We start from the raw sequence: 18057 nt of genomic DNA on the forward strand, positions 1-18057 counted from the left end.
CAAAGTACAAAATCTCTCGTACTCCTCCCGCATTTTGTCTCGAAATCGAGTTCCTTTCAGCGATCTTAAGAGACAAAACTAAGTAGGAAATCGCAATCGGATTAGTTTGCCCTTCTTGCCTCTGCGGATAAAGAGTCCACGGGGGCGATTGATTTTGTCTTCGAATAATTGGAATTCGCGAGAAAGCCACCGTCTCAGTGTCCACTCGCCTGCCCTCATCGCCTGTTTTTTTCTCGTCTCTCTTCTATCCTGGCAAAAGAAAAGTCTTGTAGCATCGCTCCTCCTCCACTATTACTCCTCGACGTTCCATTCAGTCAACTCCGTATTTCCTCGAAACTCCCGAGCAGCGCACAATCGGCGGCGAGAAGAAGTTCGCAATTATTGACATCACTCGATTGACCGCTTGCGATTCTCTCCCCCGCCCCCCTCGCTTCCATTATCTCGCTCGAGGACTGATCGCTCGAGCGCGAAGCGAAAAGTGTGCTTCGAAAGAAAGAGGATGTCATAAAGATACAATGATAACAACAACAACAACAACAACAACAACAACAACAACAACAACAATTGAAATAACTATAAAAATACCCACAATTATATGGCGATGATAAAATGTTTCGTCTAAATTTCCTGCGCAATCGAATAACACTCTGAAACTCAATTTTTCAGCTGAATTTTTTCGTCACAGTGATTGCAATATACTCGTTTTTACAGTCTCGTCAGCTTGAACTTGCCCAATTTCAATTGATCTTCCAGCAATTCGAGAATTTTTCGAAACGAATTTCACGCAGAAAAGGAGCGAAATTTTTCGATGAAAAAGATATTGTTTATACGAGCCTTTGCGACCTGTATTTTCGCGGTAGATAAGCGATGCGCTTATATATCGCGTCTTATATTCTTGCTGTACACAGTGATAGTTAAATGAAAATACATCAGGCGAAACGAGGCGAAATGGCGCACTTCTAATCCTTCCGTTTCCGATAGTAGTTCCCGTATTTAGTTCTTTTCTTTTCTTCTTTTTAATTCTAAACTTGGCATCTTTCGTATTATACTAATTCCTACCCAACACACTTACTTGGTACTTTAATGCGCGGAGAGAGCACGAAAAAAAAAAAAAAAAAAAAAAAAAATGAGAATTCAATCCCTTTTACGTTTGACTCGTAATAAAACACGGAAATAAATCGTTGGAAGAAAGAAATGAGAGGAAAATAAAAAATTCTCGGCTTCCTTGTATAACCACGCACATTACAGTTTACTTCGTGGATAACGCACAATAAGAGTATGTCGAAATCACGGGAAATATAATAATACGCGGTGGATACTTGCTTTTTTTCGTCACGTATAAAGGATATTTCATCAGAAATGGATTCTTAAGCATTTCTCATGATTATTAGTTAACAAATAAACGTCGAGGAATTTGGCACGAACTTGTGCACCACCGATTACGAGGCTTCTTCTTCCTACATTTTCCTTATGTACTGTATCGATTAGTTCTTTTCCGTGGCTTCGCGTATTCGTTATATAATTATTAATAATTTCATGCGCGCCACCCCGTTTCCGAAGCTACCGTTAACTGCTATAAATTTCTTCGTCTTACGCTCTCACAATCGTCGCGTTGATAAATGAATTCTGTGCAATAAGATAACGCGCGAAGACTGCTGAGAATTCCGCGCCCTCCGATCCAACCTCCAATTCGAATAATCTTACATCCCAATTGAACAACCAGAAAAATTAGCTTTTGCATTTTATTTAAGTAAGAATTATCGCGTGCCTCGGACCATGAAAAATTTACCGAGTCGTAGAATCTTTCGGCGTCCAATCGCGTCGATGTGGCAAGGCTCGCACATAATGCACGAAATCGCGACGAGTTCGCGGCAGAATAAGCGAGATAGAATGCCGATAAGAAGGAACGACGGGGTCTCCCTCGGACGGTATGGAGATTTCATAGGGGCGTAACTATACGTTCTGGACTCCGCGCTTTATACGTGCATCTATACACACGCGTATACGTGTAGGTATATATTTAAATATAAAATATGTATGCACGTATATAAAAGCGGCTGGAAGAGTGTGCGAGTCTCTCGATGCAGACGTACGTATTGAAGCGCGGCGTGTGTGTGCGCGTTTTGTACGGCACTCGCATCGTAATGATTATAATTGCGCTCGCTATCTTCAATGCCTGGAAGCGGGTAATGGTGGCCGCTATTATGGCCGCTCGTATAATGCGCAATCTTGATATCCCCCCTCCTGTATAGGACGCTTCGAGTGTGTGCACCAACGAAAAGCTGCAACAGCTATATCGTGCTGCAGTTTTATAGTATTAAGCATGAGCGCATATGCCTCGAGACCGACTCTCTCTCTCTCTCTCTCTCTCTCGCGCGCTTTTTATTTTCTTTCTCCACGTGTGTGTGTGTGTGTGTGTGTGTCTTGGCGCACACACTCGCGGCTTTCTCGAAACAAAATGGTCGAGGAATCTCGCACACGGCGCGGTCGCCATTGCCACAGAAATGTGGGATGAATCGACGCTGCTGTGAGGAGGGTAGAAATAAGTTTTCCAAAAGTTTGTTAGCCCGAGTTCAAAATGAAAAAGCTCATCGTATATGATTCGGCGCTGGGTCGTGCGACTTTGTGTATTTTCGCGAACGGGGATTATTGCGAAGGAGCTCCGAGAGAATTTTGAATAATCGGACTTGTTCTGCGGCGGAGGTCGCAAGTTTGTATATACACGCGGCGCTTGCATACAACAATAGAGAAGAACAGCGGCGCTGCACCGAGCACGAGAAAGAGGGAGAACGATGCGAAGAAAAAGTGGCAGGAGCGCGCGCGCTTAAAAAGTTTATGGCCGGAAGTTGACCCCCGGTGCACCGTTGCTAGAATTCTGTGACTACCGGGCGAGCAGAGCGCGCTTTACTTATAGATATATGCGAGATAACCTCACTTTTTCTGTAGCCTTACCTACACCGAGGTAACATGTAACTCGTGCATGTGATAGGCAGGCTAGCGAAGCAGCGAGATGCTCGAGACTCCGGGAGGATAAAGAGAGGCGACCTCTCTCGCGTATGAACCTCACGATCGTGACTACCCCGCGAGCTCCCCGCCGCCTCCGATTACATAATTAGGGTAATAATAAGTGAACAAGCCTCGTCTCTCCCGTGGACGTTTAAACTTGCCCTCCCGTATTACTGCGATATTTACATACACCGTTCAACCTTTTTTTCCATACCGCCGTTTTTCCCTGCATTTGGACCCGTGAAAAGCGTTCTTTTACCTCGTGCTGCCATTCAGCTTGAAAAAAAAAAAAAAAAAACGTTTGCACAAAGAGACGAAGCTGCACGCAGTGACATCTGCCATCGTTTTTACGATTCGTTCACTCGCAGCAATTACTCGCGGTTAACTCGATTCGAGGCTCTCGGTATGCGACTAATTTCGTTTATATATATCCCGGACCCTTAAAAAGGGCCCGGGATGACGATGATCTCGCAATAGAGAGGGAGATCGCGCGCCGCGAATCATGCAAACTCGTCATCCCACCCTTTCTATTTTGTTTGTTTGTTTTTCTTTCTTCTTTTCGTCGGCTGACGGGCTGACTAACTCGTGTACATTTCCGGTCGAGTTTATCGTTGTTAACGCTACAAAAGCATAATCGATCCGGTGTTACAATGATGGCGGATTCAACGTGGTGTATAGAAGCGCGCGCAGAGCGCACTTAAATCTTTGGCGTCGTAGTTATTGGCGCGACGCGAACTTCTCTATGTCTATACCGTGCGGGATAACGGCAGCAGAAGCAGGTGTATCTTTGCTCTCAATCGCCCGGAAGAGGGACTCGGCGAACTCACTCCCGTCCACCGGGTTATCTCGATCTCGCTACTTTTCTTTTTTTCTCCATTGTTTTTCTCTCCCCGTCTTTCTCCGCGGCTCCTCGCGCCATTTCTCTCTCGCTGTTTATACGCCGGTGGAGTCAGGCAGGAAAAAAGCCAACTTCGATAATTGTCCCTCGTAAAACCTAGCGAGAACGCACCCCCGAAAGGTGGAGTGCGTTTAACAACTTTATACTTGTATCCTTTAACCTTCTCTTCGTTTCCCTGCCTCAACCTTATTCTTGCACTGCTATAAGCAGGCTCGAGGATCGCGAGCCCTTTACGGCCAATCGGATGGTCCAGTTTTTGGTATAAAAACCGATTAAAATGAAGGGAATTGCGGCTTAATAATCAAAAGTCGTCGCTTGCCCTGTCGAAGTTCACACGAATTCGAAGCTTTTCGACTCACTCTCTTTTCACATTGTTGGCGAATTACTAAGAAATATTATATCTCCTCGCACACTAATGCTCGAATATATTATTTCTCGCTTCTCTTTCACCTCGGCCCCGTTTTTTTACCCGGAAATATTCTCGCGCTGCTCGAACGTGCGAGAGTCAGTACGGTTCCGGGTCAACGTGCATTTTGCGGTGCGCAATGCGTACGCATTTCTACTTTTATACGAGATATGCATAGAAACATGCAAATAAAGACGCTTGCTGATAAAAGCGTGGAATAAAGTGCCACCGCATATCCAACAACGATCGCGGCGCACACTCCTGAGAGGCCTCCGTTATGCGTGACGAGAGCTCTGGCGTTGAAATTTCGAAAGGACCTACAATCGAGATTTTTGCAACTCTCGATCAAGGGCACGCTCCTCAAGATCAAAAACACGCAAATTCCATTGATGAAATGGACTCGATTCAATGATTCTTCGGAAATAGGGAGCAGACTACACGTCGTTGAACGCGCTCCACCAGCCGGGGCTCATTCATCTCCGGGTATCCGGACCTCGGTATCATAAACGATCAGTTGCCTTTTCTCCATACAAGTGTGCATGGATGAGCAACGCCCCCGTAAAAAAGGGGAGACGCATAAAGAGGGAGTGAGATGAGAAGATCGAATAGCATTTATCAAGCGGTCATTTTGTAACAATTTTCTCTCAGTCTTTTTTCCCCCTCCCATCCCAAGCCGATTCTTTCTCTTTTTATTCGCCAGCCCGAGCTCTGTATCAGTCACTCTTTCATCTGGGTGGAGTTCTTGCGGTACGTTGAATTTCTCGCGAGCCGGGCGCGGGGCAGTCGCGAGATGAGCTCGTTAGAGAGCGAGAGGAAGAGTCGTCGGCGAGGGTTGTCAGGATTGGATTCGTATGTATGTATCGCATGGAACAACTTCTCGGGGTTTAACCGAGCGCGTATTGATTGATCTACCGGTCGAGCCTGGACGAGCTGACGAACCTTCCGGGGCCCCGGGAATATATGCGAAGGGAAAAAAGGCCGGTGAGATTATGCCGAGGGGGAGGGGAGCGGGACACGAATCCTCGGAGGAGCAGGGTTAATAATGCAGGAAAAGAAATGTCGATCCGTAAGGAGAAACATTACGAAAGATCGACTCTCGCGGTGAATGGGAAAGTGGCGCACGAATCACGACAAACATGCTGCTTTTCCTCTTTCATTTTTCCAACTCTCGTTAAAAACGCTCATTTCCGGACGTTCGTTAGTTGCCATGAAAAGGGCAAACGTCCCTCCAGGCGTTGATGTCACTGAGAGAATCTCCCATGAACACGAGCGCCCCCGCGAATCGCTCGCCCCGAAAAAACTTTGTCCAGCTCAAAAGCCGAGCATCTTCGATTCGATCTCGATCGATCGGCGCGATCGCGATCTCGCCCTTTTTTCGTCTGCTCCCTTGTCACGGAACTCGCGTTTGTCCGGGGTGAACGAGGCGAAGAGTTTTGCCGCGCAGCCTCCGGGGGAGCTGCGCGATAGAATCCATTATATATTAGTGAATGTGCGTATGTGTATACAAATATATACGAGAGTCTGCCGAGGACCACAGAGGAAGGGCCAAAGAGCAAGGGGGAGAAGAAACGATCGTATTATAAAAGCAATTAGAGGGTTTCAGATTAGATATAGCACATCGTACATAACAAATATGATAATACACGCCCGGCCGCGCGGCATCAGCGCCCGAAGGGCTCTCTCATTCTCTCTCTTTCTTATTCTCTTGTAAGAATACTTGCTCTTGTGATCTCTGCATATGGATTTTCTCGTCTCTCTTTCTCACGTGCGAGTTTCAATACGTCCGTCCAGCTTGGTCGAGCTCGCGCGAGCTCAAACAGAGAGAGAGAGAGAGAGAGAGAGAAAAAGAAAGGGAGGGAGCGAGAAAGAAAGAGATACGACGGGTTAAACGGAATCATTTATAATCGGTCCTAACTAATCTGTCTGTCGCTACGAGCGCACGCTCGTTTCACTCCTGTTTTTATTACCTCAGTTCTCTCCCAACTCCGGAGATAGCTCGTGCGCGTTACGTTTTACTTTTACCTAGAATGTTGTTTTTATGTGCTTTTTGTTTTGTTTTTCTTTCTTTGCCACAAACTATACACAATATTGTACCTCGTATTTCTTTTTTTGTTTTTCGAACTTCGGTAAGTTTGTGTATCGAGAGGAAGATACCTCGATAATGTACTCTCCCCCCCCCCCCCCCTTCCTCCCTCCCCCCCACACTTCCACCGATATGTATACTCGGGTATAGAAACGAAGATGACCCTCGTTATCCCTCGATCCATCGTACACAAACTTCAACGCCGCGTGGAAGAAAAAGAACGCGAGCGAAAAAAAAGAGAAAGAGAGAGAGAGAGAGAGAGAGAGACGAAACGAAATGAGAAAGAGAATTGAAAGGTGAAGATGAAAGAAGGATGAAACGAACAAACGTCTTTGGTCCCCTCACGTAATTATCGTTTCGTCTTAATGAGAATGTGGATTAATCATTTCTATGTTTATTTTAAATCTGTCGCTACATGTTGGTTTTCGTTATTCTGTTGCAGCTGTACGAAATCAATGACGATCCCAAACGAAAGGAGTTTCTCGATGATCTGTTCAGCTTTATGCAGAAACGAGGTGAGTTGTTTCGGTCACGCATCTTCGATCAAAGTTTTTCAATCGGCTTGCTAATTTGGTCGATAAAATTGCGTGGAATTGAGAGACTCTTTGAATTCGAAGTAAAATACGAATGGATTTTGGTTCACAACATTTTTTCTTTTTTTTTTTTTTTCTCAACTTCCACTTTTCGCTGGTGATTGTGAAATCGTTAAAATTTTATTCACCTTCTCTTGCTCGATAGCAGCGAGCCGATGCGTCATTCGTTGTCTTAGCTTGTTCAAGCAATCACGATCGTCGTTCTATCAGACTATATACATCCGCATATATGTATATAAGAACTAGGAATTAATTGTGCAAATATTGACTCTGTCGATCAATGTTCAAGGCCCTCCCTCGAGATGATGATACGCATGACGTATATATAACTCGTGATCGCGTACTGTACAAGATTTCGACAAACAAGATTGCCGCGAGCTCGGTCCATTAAAAAGATCGCGGGCCTCAGAAACGATTTTTGAAATGCTTGCTTCGAGACAGCTGGCAAATATATATCGTATTGGAAAGTGCTGGATCAGGAATGTCGAAAATTTCGATGGAGCATACACGGCACTTTGGGATCGCAGAATTTTTAACTGCAAAAACGATGAAAAAATTGAAAAATTCGTACGATTATTCTTCATTTATTTTTGTTTTACAAATTCAAATTAGTTGCTTCAGACTTTGCTGAAGCAAACTAAGATTCTCCGTATTAATACATTTTATAGGGCTTTCGAATGGTGAAATTGATAACTCCAAAGCGTTCGGAGGACCGAGCGAAGAATGAGGTTTGACACTCGAGCAATTATAACGAGTAATTTGCATGAGAGGAGTAAAAGTAGGCGTGTGAAAATCATCAAGTTGAAAACTGATTACGAGAGAGCCGCGCGCACGTGCGCGCCTCGAAACTCACCGTTTCATTCTGGCCCGCATCGCGTGCAAGCGTTTCCTGAACACGTGGAAATAACAAGACATCCCCAAGTGCGCGTATAATCCTCTTGGCTCTCCGCAATTCTCTTGCACGTGAATTATTCTATGAGAAAAATAGTTTAAGTCATTTTGTGTTCACACGAAAAGCAAATGAAGAAAAAGACAAAAATGCCAACGTGCAAACAAAAAGACGATCCATTAATATGCGTAAGACCCACATTTCCGATGGTTTCACTTCCGTCACGTGACGGAGCAGCTCCAGCCTCGTTACCTAATGGATTTCGTTAACCGACTAAAACAACAAAATATGAAACTCAACATTTCTCTGATCTTTGCTTCGGCTAGAGTAAATTAATTTATCTTCTATTGGAATGACGCCTTATTCAATATATCTCTGCTCTCTTGCTTCACGTCATTTTCGTGCTCCAATCTCCCCCCACCGGAAACGTTTCTCGTCTTCGTCCCTCCCGCCCCCTCGCTCTCTTTCTCTTCATCTCTAATTATAAACATGGCGACTCGCTCCCTTTCTCTCTCTCTCTCTTTCTCTCTCTCTCTCTTTCTCTCTCCTTCTCGCGTCCATCAATCAAAACGGAGCTCTCGCGAACCGACGAACCTTTCGTGATGCCTTTCTGGTGGCGTGGCCATCAGCATAGCCCCCCCTCCTCCCCTGGCTCTTTCGCCTTCTCTTCAAATTCCACCCACCACCCCAAACAAACTTACGCATATATCGCATCATGAGAATCCTCAAAATGAGATTCTATTATTGTCATTCATTCTCTATCCTTCCCCTTGCCCCTTCGCTCATCGTCACACATGATAATTAGACTCGAAATCATTTCTAGGCTATGCCAGAACCGAGCGGATACACGAATGCTTCGGTTTAGCTCACCCTGTAAAAAACATCACCAGATGTGTCTGTGGTGACGTTGGAAAATCTCGTTTAAACGACTGATCCATCAACGTTGTAACACGTTGATTCATTTATGGACTGAGGACAGATTCGAATTCTCGATCTAAAACCTATTTTATCCTGATCATAAGTTTTCTTGCTGAAAAATATTCACTGCGGTCTCGAGTTAAAGTTGTTCATGCACGAAACGATTTTCTTAAGAAAGTCTTTAAATTTACACAGAGCTATCAAATTTTAAAGGGTTCGTCTTATTGGTTATTCAGATAAACGTGTTTAAATATGAAGAAAAACAGACAGGGACTATGCGTAAAAAATCGTTTATCTTTCCATATAACGAATGAACGCCTCTTACGAAGTTTATGAAAAACGTACACAATGAAGTATGTAATGAAGGTCTGGGGAAAAATTCGAGACGATTGTCTCACTAGCGATAAAGATATATTGCGTTAAAGATTGAACGTAATTGGTAAAATGAGCACTCGTAACCTCACATTTGATTATTTCGGCATTTCTGCCATATCTGCCTTTTTATTAACACTTTTTTCTTGCTTCATTTCTCTTTGCGCTCTCTAATGCGATTTTTACATAAAAAAACTAGTATTTGCGACAGGGACGAATGAAATTTTGGGTTCTGCCAGTGATGGATCCCCGATTAATTAATAGCTTGTTATTTCATTCGTCAAAAGATAAGTTATGAATTAATAACTTTGACATTAATTTAGAGTGATTGTATCTTTAATTAGGAAGTGAAAACCGACCGAATTTAGACACCCATAAAATACGATCTTACGGGCATGATCTACCTCGAAGATTCCTTTGATTTTAAACTGACACGTTAGCGACACGGTTGGATTACGATTAAACTCGAGATAATGTGTCTTAGTCCCTAAAATCCATCAAATTCCTGGATCCATGAGAGAGAATAAAATTTTAATACCCGAATCGAAGATGGAACGAGTCGTTTCGAGTCGTGTAGGAAAGTACGAGTTTCGAGCTGCTCGAAATAGAGGGTATATTGTTTGTACGATATCGATGCGCTTCATTTTTTATTCAATGGTTAATGCATTTTCTCGGGGATTCCCGTTTCTCCGTACACATACAGAATCGAGTCAGTGTCAGAAGTTTACAATAAATTGAACGCTTAACGCCTATAACGCCTGGAATGACTCTTGACCGTGCAAAGGGAGCTCTGAGGGAGCAAAGGGAGCTCCTGCCAATGGCCCGGAGAACACGTCGGATCATTCATCACTCCCTCGGTTACGAGCACGAGCTCCCACGACGTTACCACTTCATATATACACAGATATTTCGTTCCAGCAACCACCAATTTGTTCTCCCATTGCCAGGCTACCCAAACACTGCTCTGTAGCGACTTTTTATCCCTCCTTCCATCCTTTCATGCACCTGTACGGGAAACCATTAAGCCCTTCTGATTGCTCTTTGAGTACTGACAACTCGACAATTCGATCTTCATCCCAGTTCTCGTTATTTTCCTCACAATCGTTCTCACCTTCTCCCTGTCGAGGGCAGCGGAAAGAACATATTCGCTGGACAACGAGAGTTCGTCATTTCTTCGATGAAAACTGTCGCTTTGAGTGGGGCGATCACTTTAATTTTAGTACGCGTCAGTCAGTGTCTTTCCACCGTGAGTGTGAAAGGAAGCTGCCAAATTTGAGGCTCCAATTCTTCGAGACGACGACGACGACGACCGATTACAGGAAGTCAGTCCATTTTTGAGCCGTGTCGAAGAATTTCAATTCTGCAATTTCACTCAATCGGTGCTTCGAAAAAACGTCATTTTTTATGCTGCTTGCATTGTCACCTTGCCAGCACGAGGGCTTCGTCATATTTGGAATAACGATGAGGAACGAATACGAGTCGGCCGACTATCAGTTTAAGGAATGAATCTCGCTCCAATGATCATTAAAAGCTCAATTATCGTCATTAGTATATCAGTTGGCGTAATATTGTTCGAGGATCTCGCAGTTCTCTCGCGATAGAAATATAAGAGTCGCCAACGTTCGTATAAGAACACCCTCGAAGAATATAACATCCAACACGGTGTGCGTGTGTTATAAGCGCGCGTTGTCCGGCATACGTCTCGCTTTAGCCCGAGCATCCCAACGGCCTGTTATAAATCTCAAGGCGTTTAATATGCAAATCTTTCTTCCCTCGCACCTACTTGCACATATAGATATGAATGTGCTCATAGTTCTTCAGCTCGGGAAGCTTTTTTTATTTCATTTTTTAATATCATATCTTGCGGAGTCGTCGAGAGCGAGGCCTCGCATTTTGCCAAAGTCGTTTCGATATCCGCGAGCCTCGTTACGAAATTACGATCCTTGCAGGATCTCCCCCACAGTCCTTTGAATATACATGTGTGCGGTTTGATATTTGATATCTCTAATGACTCATCTCGTCCTCGAATGATTTATTTTTATTTTGTCAGCTCCCCTTCATTCTTGTACTTCATTTTTCTTCTCTCTTGCCGCGTGCGACACGATTATTTTCGTGCTCACATTTTTCGTTTTCTTCCCTCGGCGCATATTTCTCTTTTCTTCGAAACGTTTTTTACTCTCGCAGTTTTACTCTTTAATCGTCTCGTCTCTTTCTCGCCGCTATCTGTCGGTAGCAAAAAAATATCTCGATTTTGAAAAATCTCTTCGCGCTTAATTTCTGTTATTTTTACCGGCGACAATGCCAGGCGGACGAAAGAATGAGGCGTATGGAAAAAAATGACTGTTCCACACGCCAACCGTGACCGTTTCGTGTCGCCTGAAAATAAAAACGGGGGGGGGGAAAAAAAAAACGGAAGAATATCCGTGCTCTCTCCAACTCTTGTGCACACATTTTTTTCTTTTCGCACACACGCACGCGCGCGTCTAGCCTTTTGACTAGAACAAGGGACCCACGTGCCTGCTAAGTTCACCAAATTATTTGATTTCACATTATTTCGTCATTGGAACGAACGATTGACCGCATTTTTTCGCTTATTTCGATTCGATTTCACTGAGAAATTTTTTTTCCATTCAATTTAGACGTCGTGACATTTAGCAATCCAGATAGCCCAATTACCGAAAAAGTTGAAGTTATTTTCTACACTTTTTCCTCCATTATTTCTACATTATCATTTTAGAGTTTTTTCTATTGCTCCGGTATAATTTGAGATAATCGTACATCGGGTTATTACGGGGAATGAAGGAAAGCTCATTTGCACGCGAAAAGCAACGGTCGTCCAGCGGCAAGAGAACTTTTTCATTATGCAACAAAAGTATAAATGCGCGGGTGGCGATGGTGATGATGGGACGAAGTTAAAAAAGGCTTTTCGACGTGATTTTTGCCCCGGTATTAGAACCGAGCGCTCCGAGAGCTCGCTACCGCTTGATATTTCTCTTATTATTCTGTATTTTGCGCTCGGGTCACGTACGTACCATTTCGTTAAGGAATAAGAGGCGGCGAACGTCGAGAAGAGCGGGGCGTCGGTGGCGCGGCCGGGGGTGGAGGAGGAGGGAGGGGGGGGGGAAGCTGAGGGGGAAGAAAGTATATAACTGCCAGTAGGCACGGCATATCGTACAACGATTATATTGCTAAACCAGAACTTGCAATATTACGGCTTCGGAGACCGTCGACGAGCCTGTATTTGGCGGAAAAAAATTACGACCGTTTATCAGCAAAGAAATTATTCTCAAATTATTTCGATGCGGCTTGCCCCCTGAGTGAGAAATAAAAGTAATGCAATCCGACGGAAACGCGATCGAAAATTTTCGCGAAACGACAACGAAGCGACCGTTTTTTCTCTCTTCGTGCCATCAAATTTGCATTCGTCATAGAACGCGACAGCAACAGATGAGAAGCTCGAGAAAAAATGGTACTGAAAGTTTTCCTCACAGCACTTTCTCTCTCTCCGAGTAATTCTCGTCCGGAAACGCATTTTAAATCAAATGTAAGAAGATACTCTGAATAGAAAATGAAAAGAAATGCCTTCGCTTTCCTAATAGAAATATTATACGTGGACGCATACAGCTCAGAATACACTGACAAAGAGGACCTTTGATCGCACCGTTCTACTTTTCAATTCAATAGTCGCGTTTCGTCGTCCCTTCGGCAACTTGTCTTCTCCTGAAAAGCGAACTAATACACGTCTCACTTATTATTGCCCGAGAGAATATAATTCCGTGGTGAATATATAATACAGTGGCGTGTACACGGATGACAAATATATGCGTATATAAACGAAAGTGCTCGCGTCCATAGAGACGTATAACAAGTGAGATATGACGAATTGGTAGGATTCAGGGTCACCAATTACGAAGCGCGCGCAACTCGCCCTGGATTGTCACCGGGAACTTGATTAATTGTGATAACTTCTACAAAGTCCCGTCAGACTTCGTACATCGAGAGCCCGTGCCAGAGAAAATGAGCGCGAGAGAGAGGAATGAACGAACGCTAAGTCTCCGGTGAGTTATGACACGAGAGAGCGGCACCGGGTCTCGTGATGTAACGACGGTAATAAAGCATCCCTGAGGATACACCAGCAGTCTCGAGAGGAGTTAGAGACAGGCCGGAGACGAGATCTCCGTACGTACGACGACGACGACGACGACGACGACGACGACGATACCCCGTTTCTGTCTCTTTTCCTTGCGATATAAAATCCAGGTACGCGCTCTTTGATTAATTGATCGAAAACGATAAATCTGCGTGCTTGAAAATAACAAGTACGAAGAATCCCTATTTTTCTTACGGCACCTCTGGACAGAACGACGCGGCTAATTGTCAAGCTGAAATTTTAAATTGATGAACTGTGACCCGATCCCTATTCTCGCCTTTATCCTCGTATAACGATATTGAAATATGAAATACTCGCTTGATTACGAACGCCGAGAAACCATTGCAAATACCAAATGCCACTTTTAATGTCGATATTTTTCCAATAAAGATTCCAGGGTCATCGGACCCCTTTGCCCACGAAATCATGTTCTTTGGTCAGTCTGTGTTGTCCCCGGACTGGTCGAAAAAAAAAAAAAAAAAAAAACACACACCGAATATACCGTCGTCCGCTTCGCCACTCTCTCGGGTTATTCCTACCGTGAACATATTTACAAGCCATTAAAAATTATATATCGAAATATATAAGCGGGAGAGCGTTCTCATGTCGTCAAGTCCATATAAATGTTTTTTTTTTTTTTTTTTTCATTTTCATTTTCATTTTTTTCTTCATCCTCGTTTCTCTCCTCGTAAGTTCTCTAGTTTAAGTTTATAGTATATAAAAATATATTTATATCTGTGTCTGTGTGTGTTTGTGCATGGGCTTTACGAATACAGGGATAAATATAATAATAGCGAATGCTGTTACACAAGTATAGGCGTTCACCTACCCCGCGGTGCGTATAACCTCTATAAAATTAAGTCCTCGATGGTCATCCTCGTTCGCGCGGCCCTTGGCTGCCGATCAATGTACACACCGATCCCAGCCCGAGAGTCATTGTACACGTGACGGATCTGTCTTTGACGGATCGCTCGTAAACCTCCCGTACAGTCGGGTGAAGCTTTTCGCTTCTCGGAACAAGGTGAAAGCGAATTTAGGGCTTCTCTCTCGCTCGGTGTCTCTTCTCTTCCTTCTCTTTCTTCGTATTCATCTCCATTTGCCAGCTTCTTCCTGTTGCGGTGACTGAGAGTGCGGAGAGGAAATTCCCCCCTCCCCGGGAACGGGGGTGCTCTCTCTCGGAGATGCCCACTCGTGCAAGTCTCGAGCCCCTTAAAGCCAGGATTATGCTTGGATTACCGCGATGATGGCACCGCTAACTCACTCCCGTAACAAACCTCGTTTTTTCTCTACGTCTCGATCTCGAGATCCTTTTATTTAGTGGGTTAAAAATGCATGTTCGATGGTTTTTCAAAGAGAAGCATTGCCGCGTTCACGCTGAGCGAACACCTGGCCGATTTTCCGACGCAATTTAGCCGCTTCCTTCCGTCTTCTCTCGGCCCACCGTTGACCTAACTCTTGCCCTTTGTTTTTGTCGATTTTCTTGCTTTTCCTTCCTTTGCTTTTTTTCCTTTCAAATATTGTTGCTTCCTCGCTCCCTTCCTTTTCCGCTCGTGAAACACGTTTCCCCCGAGCAAGAGACATCCGGACGTGTATTGGACACGAGGCGTCCACGCGTTCGCCCGTTGGCACTCACGTTCGTTCGGAAACTGCCTCGTTCTGCGGAGGAGAGACGAGGCGCCACTCGCTCGAGAAAAGCATTCAACCCGATGACGTCCGCACATTCCGAGGAAGCTCACCGCCACGACGTCCCGTTGCAACAACCCCCGTAGCAGCCGTTTCACAATGTGCGGTGACGTAATTGTCGAATTCTTCGTAACCTCCGACATGCAACCTCCTTTTTTTGGGGATCTCTCGAACCCTGGGATGACTCGAAGATACTCGTGAAGGGCTTTAACTTTGAAAGCTATTCGCAAGTTTACCTTCTCGGGTAAATTCAACAGACTCGCAGCTCTGTTCAGAAGTACGTTTCGAGTCGTGTGTCCGAGCCTTCATTTCGTAACTTCAGGTGCTCAACGCCACCCCGCTTTCTGCAAACCTACTTTCCACATAGTTCCAGCCACCTGCGCTATTAACTTCGTAATCATTGACGCCTCTCTGGGTCAGGTGCACCTCACACAATTATCATGAATTCTGTTTTTATTTATTTATTTATTTATTTATTTTTTTAATCAACCCTCTCTATTGGAATCTGATGCAGTCTATGCAGACGTTTCTTTATATCTATCTTTCGCAGTCTCGGGCTCTCGCTTGTCGCGTGGGAAGTGAAATACGAGTGTTGTACGTTGTTCCCCCTCGCGGCCATTTCCATCACACGACTTTCCTCTCTCTCTTATTTCTCTTCTTTCTTTCTCTTGCTCAGCTTGGTAGGGCACACTAAGTCTGAACTAATTTGCTTATTAATATTTCACAACAACGCCGATCGCTCTGGGGGTTCGTGATATATCGTCGCCGACCGTGGGTTCTCTCTTTCTCGCCTGATCTCGTGCCGCTGCTGCTGCTGCTGTTCCGGGCTGCCGTTGCTGCCGCGGCTCTTGCCACCTTTTCGAAGCGCGCGGTTCCTTCTTTTCGTTTCACTATATGAATATGCTCGTTCCGTCTCATTCCATCGCTCGCTTTCTCGGTCATTCCCAACGAGAGATCCCTGCTGTGTGAGCTGACATATTACTTTGAAAGTAATACGTGCTCGAATCCACATTACTTAAAAACTTCATTCATTTCGTCGTTCGCGGCCGATACGATCGTAGGGGCAACTAAAAACTTGTTTGCAATCGCCCCGTTGCCAAATATTGTGAATCACGACGATATTTGGGCTGAAAATTTGTTCAATCGCGACTCGAGTCGCGCACGTGCCATTTCGAATTCGGTTGCGTACGCAAACTTTTTACGACGCGTATGTCGACGCTGACAGATCGAGTATCTTTAGGACGATCCAGAGTCCCCGTACGGCTGGAAAGCTCACGTGGGTATGCAGCCATCGTATATATAAAGTCGTAAGAGGGTGCGGCAAGCGTGTCCAAACAAAAGGAAAAGACAGAGAGAGAGAGAGAGACACTTGCATAGACCGATCAGTTGAGTTTCGAGGCTGGTTAACGCGCCATTTTACGTCACATCAAAGCTTCGCCACATTGTTGGCAAGTGCTCGGAGAACATAATCCTCGGGTCTGTTGTTGATGCTGGTGTTCCTCCGGGGGCTTCGGCGGAAGGGAAAACGGTCGAAAAAGCTTGCAACTCGTTCGTGTTCCCAGCGTATAGTTATATAAAACGCGGTGTATATATTTGCACCAGGGAAAGATCTGGAAAAAAAAGCAGCAACGAGTATCGAGTCCGCGGGTGTGTGTGTGTGTGTGTGTGTGTGTGTGTGTGTGTGTGTGTGTGTGTGTGTGTGGAGTACACGTGCTCCGAACAGGACACGCGGTGACCAAGCGAATCAAAACGTCTCGTAAAGTCTGGCAAAGGGTGCCGAATGCGAGAGGCCCGTAGCAATATCGAACACGGAAAAATTGTAGAGGAGGCGAGAACGAAGCGAATATATACATAAAGTTTTCTATGGTTAAGGTTGCTCCTGATGCCACGACCTCGAAACTCCTTGGACGCACGCACGAGGGCTTGCGAGCCGACTTTATTGCTCGCAATATTATTCGAAGATTTTATTGTCGCGTCTCTTCGCCGCGCGAGATATTTCGGACGTGCCTGCTCCGATCGGTCACGTTTTTCCTTCGACCACCCGCGGCGTCCTCTCCTCAACGAGGAATCTCTATTATTCTCCTAATTGATCCCGTGTTCGTACGCGGGCGTGTTCGAGCTCCGCGAGCGTTTGAAATACGCTCCTTGCGCGCACCCAATCTTCGGATGCATCGACTGCTTTTTCATAGTCTGCCAATCAGCCTGGTCTGACGAACGGAAGCAGTGCCAAAGATGGGTATTGTCAGGGTGCGCCGAGTGCGCCGCAATGAAGAAAAGTGCATCGAGCCGTTCTCGTTGTTCGCCGAGGCAAGCGTTTTCGACGCTTCCAGAAGGCTGAGAGTTTTAGTGCCTTTTTTCGCCAACTCCGCCGCCGCCACTACTGTGCTAACTTTAAGGAGACTCTTTTCTTTATCCTTCACTCCTCGTTTTTTATCTCCCTCACCTTCTTTCCATTTTCACTGGTAATTGCACTTTCGGCTTTATTCTTTCATTCCATTTCGTAAATTTTTGTACCCACGTCCCTCCCTCTCGCACTCTTTCATCTCTGCTCACCGTTTTTCCCTCGCAGTCTCGTCTGACAGTTAACTCGCGACGGATCGTAAATAACACCAATATTTCCGCGAAATTCTAACAAGATTATGAACCAGATTGTAACGCTCCGCTCTTTCTCCCTCTTCCTCGGCTCTGATGCATCGAAAAAACCTCCCTGCAGACAAGGGAATCCCTTTCTCCTCGCTCTCCTATCACCGACTCTCGCATCTAAACGTGTCCCTCGAAGAAGTCGATCTCCTCTTCTCTCATCTCATATCCTCGTGGCCCCGTCCTCCGGAGCGAGAGAGGGTTAAGATCTATTTATAATACGCGGGCGCGAAAGATCGTTTGAGCGTCTTTGGGCCGCTCGGACCAGCCGGTGAAGCACTAAATGTCACGTGTATTTCATACACGAAACTCCACCCCCGCGCAGACGAACACGCCGCGCGTCTGCTCCTTCTCTCCCTCCCCTGCCCTTCATTTTTCGGAGCTTTTTTCTTCGATTTTTACAATGCCAATTCTGCAGC

General features: G+C 45.2%; 1 protein-coding gene across 2 annotated transcripts in view; it reads left to right on the plus strand.

Moving 5' to 3' along the window:
- The window catches only part of LOC122413084 (protein dead ringer-like), a 107812-nt gene that overhangs the window by 71750 nt on the left and 18005 nt on the right, over positions 1-18057 (plus strand). For both annotated transcript variants that reach the window (XM_043423195.1, XM_043423196.1), the window contains exon 4: positions 6836-6908. In XM_043423195.1, coding sequence (XP_043279130.1) covers positions 6836-6908 — 73 coding nt within the window. The remainder of the gene's footprint in view (positions 1-6835; positions 6909-18057) is intronic.

This window comes from Venturia canescens, chromosome 7 (assembly GCF_019457755.1).
Source record: "Venturia canescens isolate UGA chromosome 7, ASM1945775v1, whole genome shotgun sequence".
Taxonomy (NCBI): Eukaryota; Metazoa; Arthropoda; class Insecta; order Hymenoptera; family Ichneumonidae; genus Venturia; species Venturia canescens.